The sequence below is a fragment of the Clytia hemisphaerica genome, unplaced genomic scaffold (genome assembly GCF_902728285.1).
Source record: "Clytia hemisphaerica strain Z4C2 unplaced genomic scaffold, Clytia hemisphaerica genome assembly, whole genome shotgun sequence".
Taxonomy (NCBI): Eukaryota; Metazoa; Cnidaria; class Hydrozoa; order Leptothecata; family Clytiidae; genus Clytia; species Clytia hemisphaerica.
This window is the reverse complement of record NW_027104060.1, coordinates 422224-441581: the sequence shown is the minus strand read 5'-3', so window position 1 is coordinate 441581 and position 19358 is coordinate 422224. Positions and strand designations below refer to the sequence as shown.

Here is a 19358-nt window from a genome sequence, read left to right as displayed (position 1 = left end):
GACGAAAATTCCCTCAAACAGCCAAACACTACAAACATGTTGGGGATTTAATAGTGACCTGTCCTCCCCCCTTTATAAAGGGGGGGGGGTTCTGATTTTGCCCCATTTTTTGAGTTATGCGGGAAAATGAAACTTTTGAAATTTGATGGGAGAAAATAAAGAAAAGTAACCATGAATTTTGGAAAGTTTGATTGGGGAACTCCACTAATCTCAATCTAATCTCGTAAAAGATCTGTTTAAAGCAATAAAATCAGCGAACCTTACTTGAACCAAACCAATTGTTCAATAAAACTTCATTTTCAAGCAGTTTCAAGGCTATATTTTCAAGCTTTCCAAAATTTTAAACTTGATTTGAGGCATTTTTATGTTAACCATAATGGGGGAACAGCAAAATCTGGGGGAAAGCAAAAAAGAGGGGGAGCCAAAAAATTTTCAAATATGGTGGGGGATAAAAAAGGGGGGATCGAGAAAGATTTGGATTTTTAGTAGGGGGAACCGACCCAGGAGGACACTATCATTTTAGGAACTACGAGAGAACTTCGTCTCAAATTCTCTCTTCCTCTTGTAATACTAAATTTCTCATTTGTTTTTTCTTCTTTCAGTGTAAAAAATGAAATATTGAAATTTATAATTTCAAATGCGAATCAGATCATGATTTTTGAAGGTATTATATTTAATTTTAGGAGTTATTAATTGTAACAATGAACAATTAAATGGTATTTGTTACGTAGCCTTCCTGGTTTGCCTGTAAATCTTAAATAAGATTAGCTGAGATTAACTAAATCTAAAAAGCCCGAAAATAGTTAAGCCTGATTTATATGGAAAACTAGGAAGTTCTCTGAAGAAAAAAAAAGAAAATTATTTTTTGCAAATTTAAGCCTTGTGGTTGATAAAGAATACTGTATCACTCAATTAGATTTAACACATTCAATATCATGTTGTTGATTCATTTTTTTTCATCCTACAGATTTGGAACCTGTTTTGGAAGTGATTTTTTCATATTTGGATGACAGCTCATTACGCTCAGCCGAACTGGTTTGTAAACAATGGCTTTGGTGTATTGAAGATAGTATGTTATGGAGAAAACTTATCAAACAAAAAGTTCACCGTGAGACTGTATGGAAAGGCTTCGGTAAACGACGTGGTTGGATGGATTCATTGAACACTTTCTCTGAAGAATTCGATCACAAATATTTTCGTGCTCTGTATTTAAACACTGAGAAAGATATTAAGGTTTGTATTTTTCTTCTAGTATTACAGTTCACTTTCTCTAATTCGATCTTCAAAGGACCAAACATTTTCTTCGAATTAGAGAAAAATTCGAATAGCACACCGCTATGCAAACGTCATAATTATTACTTTTAACATTTGGCCGAAATTCAATCCCACAATCCTCTTCATCTTGATTCGTAATGCGTGCAAGTTATTACTTTCGTATTGTCAATATAAGTATAATTGACTTGCAAAAGCAGTTAATGCAAAGGATGATTGGATTAAAACTCGGACAAACAGTAATTTGGATGTCTTTTTTTAGAATCACTGCGGTATCTTAACACGGAGAGTGTTTTTACATGACATTCCAGCTGAGTGGATCAATGATTTAGCTCGAATTACAGAAAGATTCGAATAATAGAGGTTCGAATTAGAGAGAGTTGACAGTATATGTAGTACTAGATACGATATTTTGTCACAAAACTAAACAAATATTCAAAGTAGGTGATAAACCCGCGGTGCAAAATAACATAATCCTCAACTAAGTTAAAAACACCTCTAGGGGTAGTTTCTAATAAAACCTCCGTTTTGTAAAAGAATACTATCCTTTTTCTGCCAACCTTTTTCAACTTTTAGAACCTTGAATCCAACTGGAAGACGGGGAAACATCAGTTGACAACAGTTTCATGTGAAGCTGAATATAGGGAAGGTGTTTACTGCTTGCAATCAGACGAAGAGCAAATTGTCAGCGGACATCGTGATAATACTGTTAAGGTATATGTATGTGGAAATCAGTAGAAACAATTTGCTCTCTTTTTTATAAGCATGTCGTTAATAAGCATACAGTGGCTCAAATTCGGTAAAAAAAGCATAATGCTAAGCACAGCTCAAAGCTGAAGAAATTCATCCTTCAATTTTTGTTTTGAGAATCGGATCAATGAGACAGAGAGGTAGTCAACGAATGTTTCGAAATAAAAATCAGTCGAAAACTGACGATCTTTCGAAAAGGGTTTCGTAAGCATACGACCGAGCTTAACTTAAGGCTGAAACTGAAACTTTTTCTAAGCACAATGAGCGTCAGAACGAATTTTCTCAATATTTACTCAAGCAAAATTGGTGTATATGTTTTTTGACTCGGTTTATACTGACCCTCTCAACCTATGTCATTACTTTTTGAGCCAATTTTGAATCTTGATACTCTGAAACAAACTTTTGCTCAACAGCTTTCGCTAAAAATTGTCCTCTTGCTTTATAACTCCAGACTTCACCCATCCGATGTTTTTGTCTTTTCTCTTTAGATATGGGATACCAAAACACTAGCCTGTAAGAAAATGATCAAGGGACACACAGGCTCTGTGCTTTGTTTACAATACGAAGGAAATCTCCTCATAACTGGTTCCTCCGATTCTACAGTCAGGTGCGTAGTTTATTGGGATAAAATTTCGATGCGATTAAATATTGCGGATTTCGCGGAAATAAGTCGCAATGAAAACTCCGCTAAATATTTCTAAACAAAACTAAAATAATGTCAAACAAACATTGACCAAACCATTGACCATTGATCAAACCATTGACTCCGTTTGCTAAAAAGCGATTCAGTTTGCCTGGAAGTGACTGGTTTCGACTGGTTTTGACTGATTTTGACTGTTTTTGACGGGTTTTGACGGGTTTTGACTGATTTTGACTGATTTTGACTGGTTTTGACTGGTTTTGACTGGTTGTGCAAAATGATAATGCCCGATTTAGAAGTAAACGGCGCAAAATCGTGACAATATTGTCTCCAAGTAGTGCCATCCGCATGCCATCTTACAATTTCGTGGATGAGCTCAACCGCGAAATTTAATCCCATTAAATTAGTCATTTTAACAAACGCCACAACTATCTTTTCAGATTTTAATAGGTAATTGCCAGATAAAACCTTTTCCGCTATTATCTTCTTGCAAGCCTTCAACTTCGATTATGGGGCTTTTATACTCTTCATAAAATTACTTTATTTATAATGCTATACCAGGTGCGACACAAAAAAGTTTCTCTCTTTGAAGTTAATTTTCTCGAATTCTGAAAATTTTAAAAGAACCATTTCTTTTTCATTGGAAAGAAGAATGATAAACTTAAATTTTGATAGGTCATTTATTGAATTTGGTTTATTAGATCAAAAGTTATGCTCGATGGAATAAAAAAGTTACTTTCAGAAGGGGCCGTCCACATAGTACGTACGCAATAAAGGGGGGGGGAGTCTTCTCAAAAGCGTATGCTTGCGTACGGGGGGAGGGGAGTGGTCAAAGGAAAATGTACGTACGCAGAGAAAACTTTTTCATAGCCCCATTAACTTGTTTTTTTTTGTCGAGTTTTACGCTTCTTATACGCATCAAGGAAAAGAAAAAGTTTCTTAATAACCATTGAGTTTCATGTATGAAATAAAGGTCCGAACCAAACGATTTGAACTCGAAATTTTCTTCAACCAAGGGGGGGGGTGTGGGATGAAAAGTACGTACTTACCAGGGGGTATAGCCATTTGCGTACGCTTGCGTACAGGAGGGAGGGGTATCCGATTTTCGACATTTTAGTGCGTACGTACTATGTGGACGGCCGCCTTGTCTCTGGCATCTATGAAAATTCCATAGGTCATTTCACAATCGCAAAGCGTAATGGGTAATCGACCACTGCGCGCTAATGACGACTTACTATTGGTCCAAAATTTTGAAAAACGTTTAATTTTTTTTCGTCTAGCCAACGGAAAGCCGTTATGTAGGCGTAGTCAGTCCTGATTATCCATGATCCATTTCAGCGCCACTTGAAAATTGATTTTATTTTTATCTTAATTTAAAATTCAATGGATTTATTGAGCGTGGATGAGCATGTTGCCCTTCTTTTTGAATATATATTAAACACTTTTTTCCAATTTCGTTCCCAATAAAATAATTACAATCAGGGATAAGGATGCGTTATGGATGACTCCTGAGCTTAAACAAATGCTCCTCGACAAAGCTAAAATTTATCGCCGGTGGAAAAAGTGGGGGGGGGGAATCCCTTGGATAAACAGGTACTTGATGATATCTCCGGCAGATCTAGACTGGCTATCAAAGAAGCCAAGGAAAATTATTTTACTCGTCTTGGCAATTCACTTAACGATCCGAACATTGGAAGTAAGAAATACTGGTCTACCCTTAAACAATTTTTGGGCATTCGCAAAACACCGAAAATCCCACCCATACGTGATAACAGAGATATCCTCGTATCTGATGTTGCTGAGAAAGCCAGCATTCTTAATTCTTTTTTCACCAAACAATGCTCTCTCATTGAAAACTGGCAGTGTTCTGCCAGCTGAACAATTCCTTACCGACTTGAGGTTGGAAATCTTAGAATTTGGTGACGATAAAGATTGAGACTCTAATAAATTCTTTAAATATAAACAAGGCTCATGGATGGGACGATATATTTCTACACGTTTGGTTAAGATTTGCGGTAAATATCTAGTTAAACCTTTGAGTGGCATTTTCAATCTTTCACTCCACTCAGGTATCTTCCCTTCCAAGTGGAAGAAAGGGACTGTTGTTCCTGTTCTCAACATCAGTTGAGCTGTGATGTGTGTGTATGTGGGTGTGTCTGTCTGTCTGTCTGTCACAAAAACTTTAGGGCAGCCTGGAGACTTCAAAAATGCTTGGATTTGGCTGGAATTTGGCACACTTGTTCCTTGGGTGAATATCTGGGGGTGATTTTTTCATTTTTTGAAAATTTTGATTTTTGAGACCTGGGGACGAGTTTTTCGCCAAAACGAGGCTAAAACTTTGGGGCAGCCTGGAGACTTCAAAAATTGTCGGATTTAGCTGAAATTTGGCGCACTTGTTCCTTGGGTGAATATCTGGGAGTTTTTTTCCCATTTTTCAAAAATCTTGATTTTTGGGGCCTGGGGACGAGTTTTTCGCCAAAACGAGGCTAAAACTTTAGAGCAGAGCCTACATACCTGAAATTTGGCACACTTGTTCCTTGGGTGACTATCTGGGGGTCTACAATTGGGCCTATGAATAATTTGAAGCCACTGAAGTTGAGCCCAAGTGCGTTGCGCACGTTCGACTATTTATAAAAAGGGGGACAAAAGTATTGCTAAAAACTACAGACCAGTTCTCTTCTTCCAGTGTTTAGCAAATTATTTGAACAGTGCATTTATGATGTACTTTACAAGTATTTTGCAAGTAACAATCTCTTTACTTCGTGCCAGTCAGGTTTTCGGGAGGGTGATTCTTGTCTCTCTCAGTTGTTTTCCATAATTCATGACATTTTTACAGGGTTTGACGCTGATCCACCCTTGGACACGAGGGGAGTGTTTCTTGATAGGCATTTTATCGAGTCTGGCATGAGGGTTTAATTTACTCCACTCCAGTCCTACGGGGTATTGTCATGAGGGATTTATAAATAGAATTTTGTATGTTTGAATGTTTGTAAATATGCATTATGCATGAGATAAAAATATCTCAACCAGATATAGAAATTCAGATATTCTTCAGCGAGCGTTCGTCCTGACAAGACGTATTGAGGAATCACGGATTGCGTGGCCATCAGACGTAGGTTATCCTGGTTCTACAAGTGGACCCCGTTGACCCCAGTCTGACTGCCATGTGCATCCACAAAGAATGCTGAAGCAGAGTCGTTTAGTTTACGTTGGACCGTAAGGTTGGTAGAGGGAAGTACCTGGATGAGACAGGTGGTGAACCAAACGGGGTGAACTGCGGAGTTATGGGGTTCTTGCGCAGAGTTAATAATAAAACCCAAGTCGCAATAAACTGCAGTGAGCGGCGACGCCTGGACGCAGGTGAAATATTGACATTTAAATTTGTTTGTTTATTGTGTGTAACTTTACTTTATCATTTGGATGGATTAAAATAAATATGCACGAGCCGAAAAACTCTAGTCTACTTCGTTCTACTGTCACTCTGAATTCCACTGTACATTCAAGTCCTCCCCGCCTTCTAGCGGCGGGTCAGTTATTAAACGCCTGGGGCATAAAAATAAATATTCGCTTGACGTGCAAGAAGAGGACCGATCAACCTCTCCCGCGCGACAGTATCTCGTCCCTTGCTTTCCCTTTTGAGAAATTTTCTGTCAGGTAGGTATCAGAGGGTTATTTTGAATGGAACGACCTCTGAGTGGAAACAATTCTTGGTCCTCTGTTTTTTCTAATCTACATCAACGACCTTCCCAACAATCTCGAGACCACGCCTAAGATCTTCGCTGATGATAGACCAACTTTTGAGCAGTGAGGAACTAAACAGAGATCTTACAAGAATAAATGAGTGGGCTCGTCAATGGAAGATGTCTTTTAATCCTGATCCTGCAAAACAAGCTGTGGAAGTTTACTTTTCCAAAAGGCTCTTACCTGTTAATGCTCCTGTTTTATCTTTCAATAATACTGACATAAGAACTAGTGAATGTCAGAAGCATCTAGGTCTTTCTTTGGATTCCAAACTCTCATTCAGTCACCATTTAGACGAAAAAATAAAAAAGGCCTACAAAGGTATTGGCCTCATTAACAGACTTCGCAAACATGTACCGAGAACATCTCTGCTTACTTTATAAAAATCTTACATTAGCCCTCACTTAGACTATGGGGATATCATATACGACCATCCTGGAAATTCGACTTTTGTTCGTAAGCTTGAATCTATCCAATATAAATGCCTGCCGTGCTATAACAGGCTGCTTTCGTGGAACGTCTCGTCACCGTATATTCCGATAAACTACGGAATGTGAAACATACGGAAACTGAAAGACGACAAAAAAAAACGGTGATCCAGCATTACCTTTCAACCGTCAACTGCTTCAACCTGGGACTATCTGACGCATCGACCGACCTCCTAAGATCAAAGAATCTCTCCAGTGAAAATGAAAGTTATAGCACTTTTCTACAAGATCTTCATTTTTTGACCTACCTGGAGGTCCTATAAATTAACCTTTGTCCGTCCGTCCGTCCGTCTGTTACCAGCTTTTCTCAGGATTGGCTCATTAGTTTTTTCTCATTTTTGGCACAATGATGCAAAATGGCAATACCCAAAATGTGACGGAGCCCGATTTTCGAAAAAAAATATATTTGGGCAAATTTGGGCCAAAAACTGCCTAAAAATAGGGTTTTTTGGACTTTGTGCAAAATCCTGTCATTACTTTTTTCTGATTTTTTGTACAAGGATGGAGGGCAAGATTCTCTAAAGAATGGCTGAAGTGGTTTTTTCCGGAAAATTATTATTCGCCTTAAAAAACGGATTTTCGTATTTTGGGGAAATTCCCTTTAACCAAATAAGAAAATATAGCTTTTCTCAATGTTGACTCATTATTTTTTTTTGATTTTTTGCACAATGATGCAAAATGGCAATGCCTAAAATGTGACGGAGCCCGATTTTCGAAAAAAAATATATTTGGGCCAACAACTGCCTAAAAATAGGGTTTTTTGGACTTTGTGCAAAATCCTGCCATTACTTTTTTCTGATTTTTTGTACAAAGATGGAGGGCAAGATTCTCTAAAGAATGGCTGAAGTGGTTTTTCCCGGAAAATTCTTATTCGCCTTTGTGAAAACGGATTTTCATATTTTGGGGAAATTCCCTTTAACCAAATAAGAAAGTATAGCTTTTCTCAATGTTGACTTATTATTTTTTTTTGATTTTTTGCACAATGATGCAAAATGGTAATGCCTAAAATGTGACGAAGCCCGATTTTCAAAAACATTTTTTTCCGGCCGAAAATGCCGGAAATGTGCCGGAAAAATTGTTTTTTGGCATTTTCTCAAGATTTTATCATTGGTTTTTTCAGATTTTTTGCTCAAAGATGCGTATCAACAATGCCCAAAACATGGCCGTGTTCGATTTTTGAGAAAACATTTTTCCGGTTGAAAATGCCGGAAATTGCCGTATTTGCAGATTTTCATTGGATTTTTTCCTGATATTAATTTCTATTTTTTTACACAAAAACATTATTGATAACAATGCTCACCATCAAGCATGATTCAATTGTCAATAAACTGATTTTTGCGACCAGAACTTTCTATTTATTTTTTCCCTACAACCCTTCCCTGTCCCCCCATCAACAATCAATGCTGAATTTATTGCGTTATGCATTTTCGCTAAACGCTATATTTTCTGACAGATATTTTTCATTTTTCTCCTCGCATTGCTATCTAAAATTCATCATCAGGTAGGTCCATTCAGCATCTAGCTTGTTTATCATGTTTTCTGGTCTTTTGTAGAGTATTTAAAGAGGTTTATGTTTGGTTTTATGTTTGTTTAGTTAGCGAATGCACCAATAAATTGATAATGCTCAGTAAGTAGTACAAAAAGAGTTAATTTTCCACAACAACAACAGTAATCTTCAACAACAACAATCTTCACATTTATTTCTTCATGTAACCAAACGTATGCTTATATTTTATTCCCCATGCATGCCGAATTATTGTCTTATAATTGCCACTCTTAAAGAAAGTTAATCTCCCATTACGAAACTTTTTTTCATCATAAAATTGACTTCCTAAAATAAAAATAGCGTTCTTCCGTCTAGAAATAAAAGGATAAAAATAAGTAAGTAAATAAATAAATAAATAAATAATAGTAATAATATTTAAACATATTATTTGAAAGGTGGCAGTTAGTGTAAGCTATATCTAGTATATAATATTTTTTCTTTTAGGGGAGACCAATTTAATTTGTTTTTCTACGGGCCCGACCGACCCTATTTTTGCTAAAATCAAAAAAATAATAATATTGAATTTCCACTACAATATGTTTTACACACTACTTGTTTGTAAGAATCAAATTTGAATAAAGCTGAAAATTAATTCAAGAAATTGGAAAATTTAGAAAATCAAGCATTCCATACACTAAGATTTTATTATGATCTTCATCGAAGATAAAAAAAAAGTGAATTTTTGAACCAGATATTTTTTGGAAAACATTTTTGGTACCTTACCAACCCTGATAAATGAAAAATTTATTTTTATTTTACCGACCGACCGACCCATATTTTGCTAACAATCTGCCCGTAGAACAACAAATTAAATTGGTCTCGCCTTAGAGAAATTTCCAGAAATTTTCAGTAGTTACAAATCGTTGGATCAAATTCTAAATCATTTTTAGTCAATATTTACTATTTTGAAGCCAATTAAGCGATTATTACAGGTTTATTTGTTTTAACGTTCGTTAAAAAGGCATGGGGGGGGGGTCCAAAATTTTCGGTTCACCGAAAAACAAAAAGTGAAGAAAGGCGCCTCTGAAGTCTCATTTACTAATTTCTCAAATAAGAAAAAATACCCAAGAATCTTCGTCTTCGCTTCGCTCGTGTAAGTTTTCTAACGATATCTTAGTTTTAAAACTGCGGTGCCAAAATCCTAACCTTTGTGAATTGGCTCCCCAAGTTTGCCCGAATTTTGGTCGACCCACCAAAAAGGGTTGATAAGATATTTTATTTCTTCTATTTACCTTAAGTGGAAAATTTTTGGCGGGGATTGAATTTGGCGAATTCGGCGAATTTGTCAAAAATCGCCAAATTAAATTCCTGCTAAAATTTCAAAAATCGGCCAATCGCCAAATTAAATCCCCGCAAAATTTAAAGAATTTTTTTTTAACATAGAAATTCTATGAAGAATATGCATTTCTTAGTAAAATACCACGTATGTTTTAGTTTACCGGAGACTAAAGCCTTCGCATTCGCCAAATTAAGTCCCCGCTAAATTTTACAAATTGATTATTCGCCAAATTAAATCCCCGCTAAATTTTACAAATTGATTATTCGCCAAATTAAATCCCCGCCAAAAAAATCATCTTTGCCAATCGCAAAAATCAATCCACTTAAAGTATTACACCCCTGGTGATTACTAAGTTTGCGAAGACGTATGAATGTGTCCAAGTTACAAATTCAAACCCGAACTTTTTAAACAGAAGATCATCAGTTGTTTTGGGACCCTTAGAGAGATTTTTCTCAAAAATTTGGTCGGTTTTCTCACAGTTTGGTCCAAACTTTTTAAAATATGACCTATTGAGAAAGTGAATATACAATATTCTTTTGATTTCGGAAGTCGTTTGGAGAGTCCAGATTGATTTTCTAAACAAACATTCATTTAATGTTCACTAATGTTGGGTTGGTATACTCAAGAAATTCCTTACAATACAATGTTTAAAAAATCAGATTTGAAGATGATAATTTATCTATCACTAAGTATTTATCATCTGCATGTTTTTTTTATAAGCAAGTGTTTGTTCCTATGTCAGGCTCGCATTATGCTTGGCATTCTATTGTTCTCAAACAATAGAGCCATTGTTTAGGTACCAAAAGCTGAGCCTGTATATGCTTATAAACGTTATGCTTATAAAAAAACATGTAAAGTACTTGCCTTATCTGATACAATAATTTCTATCAGAAGATGAACGTTCAACTTCTTCATTGAGTAGCTCAAAAAAGAGATCATAAAACTGCTTCGACGTGAAATCTGTGCGCGGTGTTTGAATAACATCCTTATCGGTCATACTGGGAATGAATTTCTCGTTATCGACGACGTGAATTTTAACAGTTTCTTGCGTTTTGAGGGCTGTGAAGGCTGGGTTCGAGTCATCATTTGCATCTGTTATAATAATGTTGATCATTTTATCATCAAAGACGGCTTTCTTCAGTTGATTCGATTTTCTGGCTTTTTCTTCTTTCACTCTCTTCAACCCTGGAGGAGAGTACAGGTTCTTATTAGTGCAAACTTTTCTTACTACACAATTATGGCGGTTGCCGGTTGCCATAGTCCTTTCTTTTCTATAGCACAATAGCTCTTTTTTGCAATTCTCGAATACAAAAGCCCGTGCCGGTCTAATATAATCGAAACTGAAAGTTTGAATATCGTAATTAATATGTCCTTTTTGCTGGTTCACAAACCAGCGGTATGAATGATACATAGCTTTATAAGGATTTTCCACACGAGTCACGTGGTGTATCTTGACGTTTAACGAAACACCGGTCAATTGCAAAGTGTCATTTAAGCTCTCAATAAAATCAAAGACTTTCCTAACGTCAATTCCATCTTTGAAATCACTCGACGCTCCTTCAGTGATTATAAAACTGATATTAAGTTGATTTTTCTCCAAACAAGTTGTATTTATCGAATTTTCTGTTATCCCTAGTTCAGTTCCTTTGTAGTCAGGATTACGTAATATGTTTCTTATGTCATTAAATTGTTCCATATGCCTGCCAAGATGGTACCACAAGTTTCGGTGCTGGGTTGAAAGCCAAGTGAAGTTTGGAGCATACATAACCATTGACAATAGGATGATTGCATATTGTTTTTTGTTTTGAAGCTTTGCTAAAGCATCTGTTGTTTTATCGTCGATTGAGTGACCAGCGATATACAAAACAACATTACGCGTTCCCTTAGTGTTTCTTCTCAGCTCTTCCTCAAAGAATTTGTGAGAGCCAATAGGGTAGACAGGAGCTTTGATAGGATCTTTCACCTCAGGACGTTGCTGGATAAATTGGTTAGGTTCGTCCAAATTAATCGTGATGAGGTCATTGTGATATTGATCGAGAACCTTTGGAACCAAATCTTTAGAATCTCGGAAATGCGTTGCTTTCTGTTCCAGCTGATCATAAAAACAGATTTCATAACATTCATCAATGTGGAATTCTCTCAATAACATGTCAAAGAATTTAAGCCACTTATTTCTAGGATGAACTTCGACAGGATTAACATTGTCAGCGCGGACCAACACTTTATACATTACGAGTGGCTGCCAAATAACAATGATGCGAGTCTTGTCTACACAAAATGAAAAGTTTTCTGCAAGTGAAAAAGTGACATTTCTAATGATCAATAAAAGCACTGGTACTATTGCCAATGAAACTTTCATCTCGAACTGATTTTTCTATATGAACTAGGCTTTTCAGTGAGAAAATTCTCTGATCAAGAGAAATGAATGAGGTTAATCTTTTAATTGTTTTCATAAACGTGCTCTTATCATTAAAATCAAAATAAGCAATAATTGACTAAAGCTGATGGAGGCGTCCAGTCTAATTGTTACTGCTATCGTAAAATCTCAGTAGGTTACACTAATTCAATTATAGCTGTCAACTTCGCCTCACAAAAATGCGAGAGAGCTTCAAGCCGGAAAAATTTTCCCCGATAATCTGATTTTTCTGAATTGGAGAATGGGGAAATCGGGGAAATTTTTCCGTGAAATTCAATTTTATCCGAAATTTTTTCGGGAAATTGGGGAAATCGGGGGATTTTTCATCCCAATTTTCCAAAATCAGAAAATTTTGCCATACTGTTTTTCCAAAATCAAAATTTTGTTTTCAGGAAATCGGAAAACTTTTGGAAATGCGGGAGAATAAAGTGCTCAGAAACGTTGAAAATCAACCTATCAAATCTTCATTTTTAAAATTTGGCAGTTGCGATAGCCTTTGTACGAATAAGAGCATTTCTTAGCAATTATACGCATAGGTTTTGAAACTTACCCCTAAAAGGGTTTATGATCTTAATGAAAATCATTTTCATTTGTTTTTACCGAGTTTATCATTAATTTTTTGGTTCTAGACCCGGGGGGGGGGTTACTAGGGTTGGCGAATGAGGGTATGTGCGGAAGGGACCTCCGAAAATCGACCCTTAGAGAGACTGATTTTTGGTGAAAAGGTGACCCTTAGAGAGACTTTTTGAGTTTTTTTTTTCGATTTTTGAAAAAAGTCATACCCTTAGAGAGACTTTATTACAAAATTCTCTGGAAATCAAAAAATTTCCTAAAAATCGTGAATTTTCCGACCCTTAGAGAGACTGATTTAAAACTTACTGATTTTCCGACCCTTAGACAGACTTTGAAAGGTAAAAAAACTGATGGAGGTGTTAAGTCTAATTGTTACCCTTACCGTCCGCACATACCCATCATCCATTTTTGCCTAAGTACCCCCCCCCGGGTTCTAGACTGGATAAAGTCAATGTAAGGCTGTATTTATCTCGAAATCCATACTTCATACATTTTGATTAACTTGCCAGAATTTTTGGCATTTTCTGAAGAATTTTCAGTTGAAATTCAACTTTCCTTTGTAAATCAAAAGAACACTTTGACAGGTAATTATAATTTTTAATGACTAAAACAACAATACTGATGTATCATGTGATCGTGCTTCTATTTATTTTGATAGGCTGATTTTCAATGTTTTCGAGCACTTTCAGAAAGTAACTTTTTTATTCAATCGAGCATAAACCAAATTTAATAAATGACCCATCAAAATCTAAGTTAATCTTTTTTCTTTACGATGAAAAAGGATTGGTTCTCTTTAGATCTCGGGAAAGTTCACTTTAAAAAGAGAAACTTTTTTGTGGCGCACCCGATATATTGAGTTTAAAGCGCCGAAGGTTCTTGTATTGAAACCCTTGGATGGGAAACGAAGCCACTTATTTCACATTCAAAACGCTTAAACTCCTGAGATTGAAAGTTAAATCCATCGCCAGATCTCGAAAATTATGCGTCGTGAAAGCAAAGAAATAGCTGAATTTATCCCTTCATTCAAAGAGCAGCGCAAGCCATAAAGCTTTTTCTTGCTTGATAAAGTTTTGAGGTTCCTCTCTAGCCTTCAGACTCAAATCATCCAAATGATATACTCTTTTAATTCGAGTTTTTCTTAATTTTCGAATTTTGAAATATCCAATCTACAAGAGTTGACTAAATCACGAAATTGCCTTGTGAATTATTGTGAATTACAAAGCTCCCAATCTAATCTCATTTCGACGAATCTCCAAAGGATATGGAATCTGGAAACTGGGCAAGAGATAAACAAACTGATGCAACACAGCGATGCAGTATTGACGTTAAGATTGCAAAACAGCACTCTGATCACTGGTTCAAAAGACAGATCAATCATTGTTTGGGATGTTCATTCACCAAATGCTGCATCTTTACGTATGAAAATGGAGGGCCATGAAAAAGCAGTCAATGTAATCGATTTTGATGACAAATACATTGTTTCGGGATCAGGAGATCGAACGATTAAAGTGAGTCACTGATCTGTAACTATTTCACTGGATCGGGCTGTCTATATAAAGAAAGAGAAAATCTGTTAGTAGTTAGCCTTCCTAGTGTGCTAAGGAATATGATATCTGTGGTATATAGTAAAAGTTTTAACGATATTATTGAAATTTTGTCACGGTCAACAGTCATGTCGTCGTAGAACATAGACAATATCTATCAATATTAGACCAGGGGGGGGGTCACTCATATGATCTGGCCTACGTCATGTGCCGCGCTTAAGGGCAGGGTTTTTCTGCATCCCAAAATGCACTGTAAGGGTGTGTTTCTGTGAGATTGCACTGCAACTGTCGAATTTTAAAACAAGTTCAAAATGATTGTTAAAAAGAAAAGTTTTTACTTCTTGTTTGTTCGGAAAAGTTTCTATTGTCTGATAATTACAGCTGACAAGAATAATTTTCTCAGTTTTTCTTTGAAACAGAAAAATTTCCCAAGCTCCTTCTCTTCACGCAGATTTACAGCTGAGAAATATAGTGCACTATAAGGATTGGGTAAATTACGATGGCCCCGAGGTTTCTCCACTTCTAGAAAAAGACAATTCAAGAAGAGAAGTAAAAAATGAAGAAGGGAAGTAAAAATTTTATAAAGAAGAGAAGTAATTTTTTTGTATTACTTCACTGAAAATTTTACTTTTCTTCTTGATTTTTTACTTCTCTTTCAAGCTTTGAAAAATGAAGAAGAGAAGTAAAAAATGACAAAAATACCACGTGGTTTTGATTACAACCCCTGACGTAGAAAGTTTATTGTTATTACAGAGAGACGCCTTACCAGACTCCAGAGGATGTTTGTAATGGCAATTATGTTGATTAGTGTGATTGAAAGTTTAAAGCTATCCCTTAAGCAAAAGTTATAAAGCTTTTTATAAATTATAAAAACACTTTGGGAGAGTACTTATATTTATATAATCTTTGTTGTAGGATCACGTGTTTTAGACGTTGTCTTGTGCTTTAAACAATTTAAAAAGGGTTAAAACCATCTTGGCAGCTCGCCAATGTAGAAATTAAATCACAATTTCGATACTTAAAGACATTTTACTTCCCTTTTTAAAATTTTTACTTCCCTTCTCGAAATATTTACTTCCCTTCTTTAAATTTTTACTTCTCTTCTTGAAACTTTCAGAACTTTTTTAAGAAGTGGAGAAACCTCGGGGCCATCGTAGTAAATCAAGAGAAAATGCACTGAAAGGGTACCTTTTCATATTGTGAACTGCACTGTAAGGGTACGATTTTGAAAAGCAGATTTTGCGCGGCACATACCGTCGTTTCAAAATCGAGTGCCCCCCCCCCCAGGATATTAGGTCAACCTAAAGTACATCAAAATCTATTCCGCTTCATTTACTAGGTGAAATCATGTGTAATATGGATTGGCCAAATGCAATCCTCCCACTCCAAGGCTGTTTAGCTAATGATATCAGAGTGTTTGCTGATGTATAAATGGTTTTCCTTGAATAGATTTACTTAAATTTAGCTAAACTTTCTCTGCACTGTAAAAGGATCAAGTTTTGAGTTTCAATTTTTGTCAGCACATACGATAGTTTTCAGATCGAGTGCCCCTTCCCGCCTGGAGGGGGAGGGGTGAAGTCGAGTATAATTTTTATCAAACACTATTCACTATTCTATTAGCGAGGTTAAGCAAGTGTTTATTTAGACCGTTCAATATCGTAGGCCTGTACATAAGATTTCGCTTGCATGGTTTGCTTTGGCAAGTTATGTACAGGCCTACGGTATTGCACTTTACGGTCAAAATAAAGCGGTGCTTAACCTCGCTGTTATGATGATTTTCTCTCCATAGGTTTGGGATTCCAATACATTCAATTTTATCCGTAACTTGGCAGGTCACTCTCGTGGCGTAAATTGTTTACAATATCGGACGCCACTGGTGGTGAGCGGCTCCACTGATCAAACAATTATGCTGTGGAATGTGGAGCAAGGAACATGTTTGACTGTTTTTAAAACTTACAGTGAGATGCTCGTCAGGTGAGCAGTCTACATTGAGTTTAAAGTCCCGAAATGGACTAGATAAGAAGCTCTCAACCTCGTCCCCGTGTATTCCAGGCTTTATTTACGTTACTGATAAATGCCAGAGAATCTAGCACTATCAGTAAGCAATAAAAAAGCTGATAATACACAGCGAACGAGAAGCTCTTTAATGGACATTGAAGCAACTCTTTTCCCCACCCAAAACGCGTAACCTGTGTGGGTTTCACACCAAAGCCAGATTAAGAGTAAAGTCACGGACTATTTTAGAACGCAATGAGTAAAGTCCTTCGCCAGATTTCGAATATGCTTAGTTTACGATTTGAAGTTCATTTAAAGCGCAAAACATCAGGGCACAGGAGCCTCTAAAATTCAAACTTTCGATGTAATTCCAAGAGGTTGGATTTTAAATACACGGATTTCAAATTAAATCTTTGCATGGCTTTTGCTTTCACCGCAAAAAATCAAGTACCAAAACAAAAAGTGACCGTGCGACAGACAAGTAATTTTAGCTCATTTTCCCATTTTGGCATACTGTATGGGTCGCTGTAACAGCCAAAAAACATAAAGATGATAGGCGATTGTATAGCATTTACGGCGTTTAAGGCATTTACGCTTGTAGCTCGCTGTGTTTACTTGATATTTAATTCGAAACCCGTTTATTTTTGAGAAAGGGCTCGACAGTAGACGTGTTGACTGTTTTTAACTTTTTGACTTTTTGATGACAGGTGTTTACAATTCAACGATCATTACATTGTGAGTGGAGGGCATGATGGTGTTATCAAAGTGTGGAATTTAAAAGCTGCTTTGCATGGAAGACCTGAAGCTGAGCTCTTTATCCATAGTTGCAAGGTAAGAGAAAGAAAAAATGTTAAAATAATGCTCGTATAGGAAATTTTCTGGGTAATTTTTCTCTTTTTGGTTGAAAACCGCCAATATTAAGGTGCAAACAAGGGGCGCCGAAATTAGTATACCCTTTGTATTTAGGCGCCCCCAAAAAGCTGCCCCCTGCCACCACTCTATAATACACGTTTTTTGTAAGAACATTAGACTTTGATGGCCGAAATATTAAGAACAAATTAAGAACATTTCAAGGCTCACCCGATCTATTAGGAAAATGGACTCACAAAATGGTTAAAATAAGAACATAAATTTTAAAAGTTATCTTTCATCATAAACAAAGTAAATAGTACACTACTCCGAGTTTCATGCTTACTGCACTTGTCAAATGTACAAATAAAATGAATCTGTTTTGAAATTCTCATTTAAAAAGCTAAAAAATGTTAAAAAGTTGAAATAATTGGTGCGATAAAAAATTGATGTTCGTATAAAAGGGTAATAAAAGGTAGATAAAAGGAATGCATAAAAATTCTATCATTAGTCCGGTGGGACTGCTTTGAAGTTTTTCAGTAGAAATTTATTTAAATGACGGCATTTTGATACTAATTCCGAACGTTTATTAATCAGGTCAAGTTCTGACGTCATAATGTGATATTTCTCTGTCAGGCACAAATTACATCGTTTTGAGCCATTTACATAAGGACGGGCGTGGTCAATTATTTCCCAGTTCAATTTAGGAGAGATATCCTTCAATTGGAGGTCCCACACGTAGTTCGAAAGTTCGGTTGATTTCTTCTTGTCTTCATTCCTGAACGTATGTTTGTGGCCATACCAACGTTGTTTGAAGGAATTGGCAGTTAAACCAATGTAGTGTTTGCCTTCCTCGGTATCGATACCATTGGTTTAACTGCCAATTCCTTCAAACAACGTTGGTATGGCCACAAACATACGTTCAGGAATGAAGACAAGAAGAAATCAACCGAACTTTCGAACTACGTGTGGGACCTCCAATTGAAGGATATCTCTCCTAAATTGAACTGGGAAATAATTGACCACGCCCGTCCTTATGTAAATGGCTCATAACGATGTAATTTGTGCCTGACAGAGAAATATCACATTATGACGTCAGAACTTGACCTGATTGATAAACGTTCGGAATTAGTATCAAAATGCCGTCATTTAAATAAATTTCTACTGAAAAACTTCAAAGCAGTCCCACCGGACTAATGATAGAATTTTTATGCATTCCTTTTATCTACCTTTTATTACCCTTTTATACGAACATCAATTTTTTATCGCACCAATTATTTCAACTTTTTAACATTTTTTAGCTTTTTAAATGAGAATTTCAAAACAGATTCATTTTATTTGTACATTTGACAAGTGCAGTAAGCATGAAACTCGGAGTAGTGTACTATTTACTTTGTTTATGATGAAAGATAACTTTTAAAATTTAAATTGGCTCTGATTTCATTGAGCACTCTGCAGCATCAATCACAAACAAATCTAAAATAAGAACATATTAAGAACATCCGAAGGCTTCAAAAATTTTCGATGCTCTGATAAAGAACAACATTTATTCAATTTGACAAATAACGTCGATTCGGTTTCTGGCTTTTTACCAAGCACTCATTTATGCCTAAATATCCCGCCTCCCGGTTGTGAAGAATATCTTAAGATCAGTTTTCATTAAATAAACTGTTAAAACAATGTTGTGTGTATTCACGCAAACTTTGACTTTTTCTTCATCCTTTCAGCCCCACAATAATCGGATCAGTCATTTGTCGATCGATCATTTTCAAATTGTTAGTTGTTCACTGGACGATACTATTTGCATGTTGGATTTCGATGAAGCTTCTTTTGAAGTGACATGATCGAGATATCACTTACATCTTTGTTGACCGATACGTATTATAATAAAAGAACTGAGTTATCGGAAGGCATATCTAATCTACCCACACTCTTGTATCAGAGTAATGGTATCGTATATTCCCTTCTTATGGCATAGGTTGACCAAGTGAATCGTAGTGACACGGTGGGTATCGAACTCGGGCCTCCCTGGCAGGAGTCAAGGATGAAACCGCTACACCACTACGCCTATTATAAGAGATACAGGGGATGAATAACGGCCATTCCGCGCCGAAAAATCAACAACCGTGATTAGAAAAGTCTTAACGCCCGAATTAATCAACTCTATGGGGGTGCTATCAAATGAGCTCCTAGAGTCAACTCCATGGTCTGTACGTCCGACTGAATCAACTCTATGGGGGTGCCATCAAATGAGCTCCTAGAGTC

The 19358-nt window shown here is 36.3% G+C and overlaps 1 protein-coding gene across 1 annotated transcript; it reads left to right on the top strand.

The window, feature by feature from the left end:
* The first annotated feature begins 606 nt into the window (after positions 1-606).
* On the top strand, positions 607-19139 carry LOC136812405 (beta-TrCP-like). Its single transcript, XM_067068898.1, has 8 exons — positions 607-664; positions 968-1233; positions 1849-1986; positions 2511-2629; positions 13964-14213; positions 16039-16223; positions 16952-17075; positions 18821-19139. The coding sequence occupies exons 1-8, from the start codon at positions 652-654 to the stop codon at positions 18935-18937; spliced, it is 1212 nt and encodes a 403-aa protein (XP_066924999.1). The 5' UTR covers positions 607-651; the 3' UTR covers positions 18938-19139.
* Positions 19140-19358: the final 219 nt, after the last annotated feature.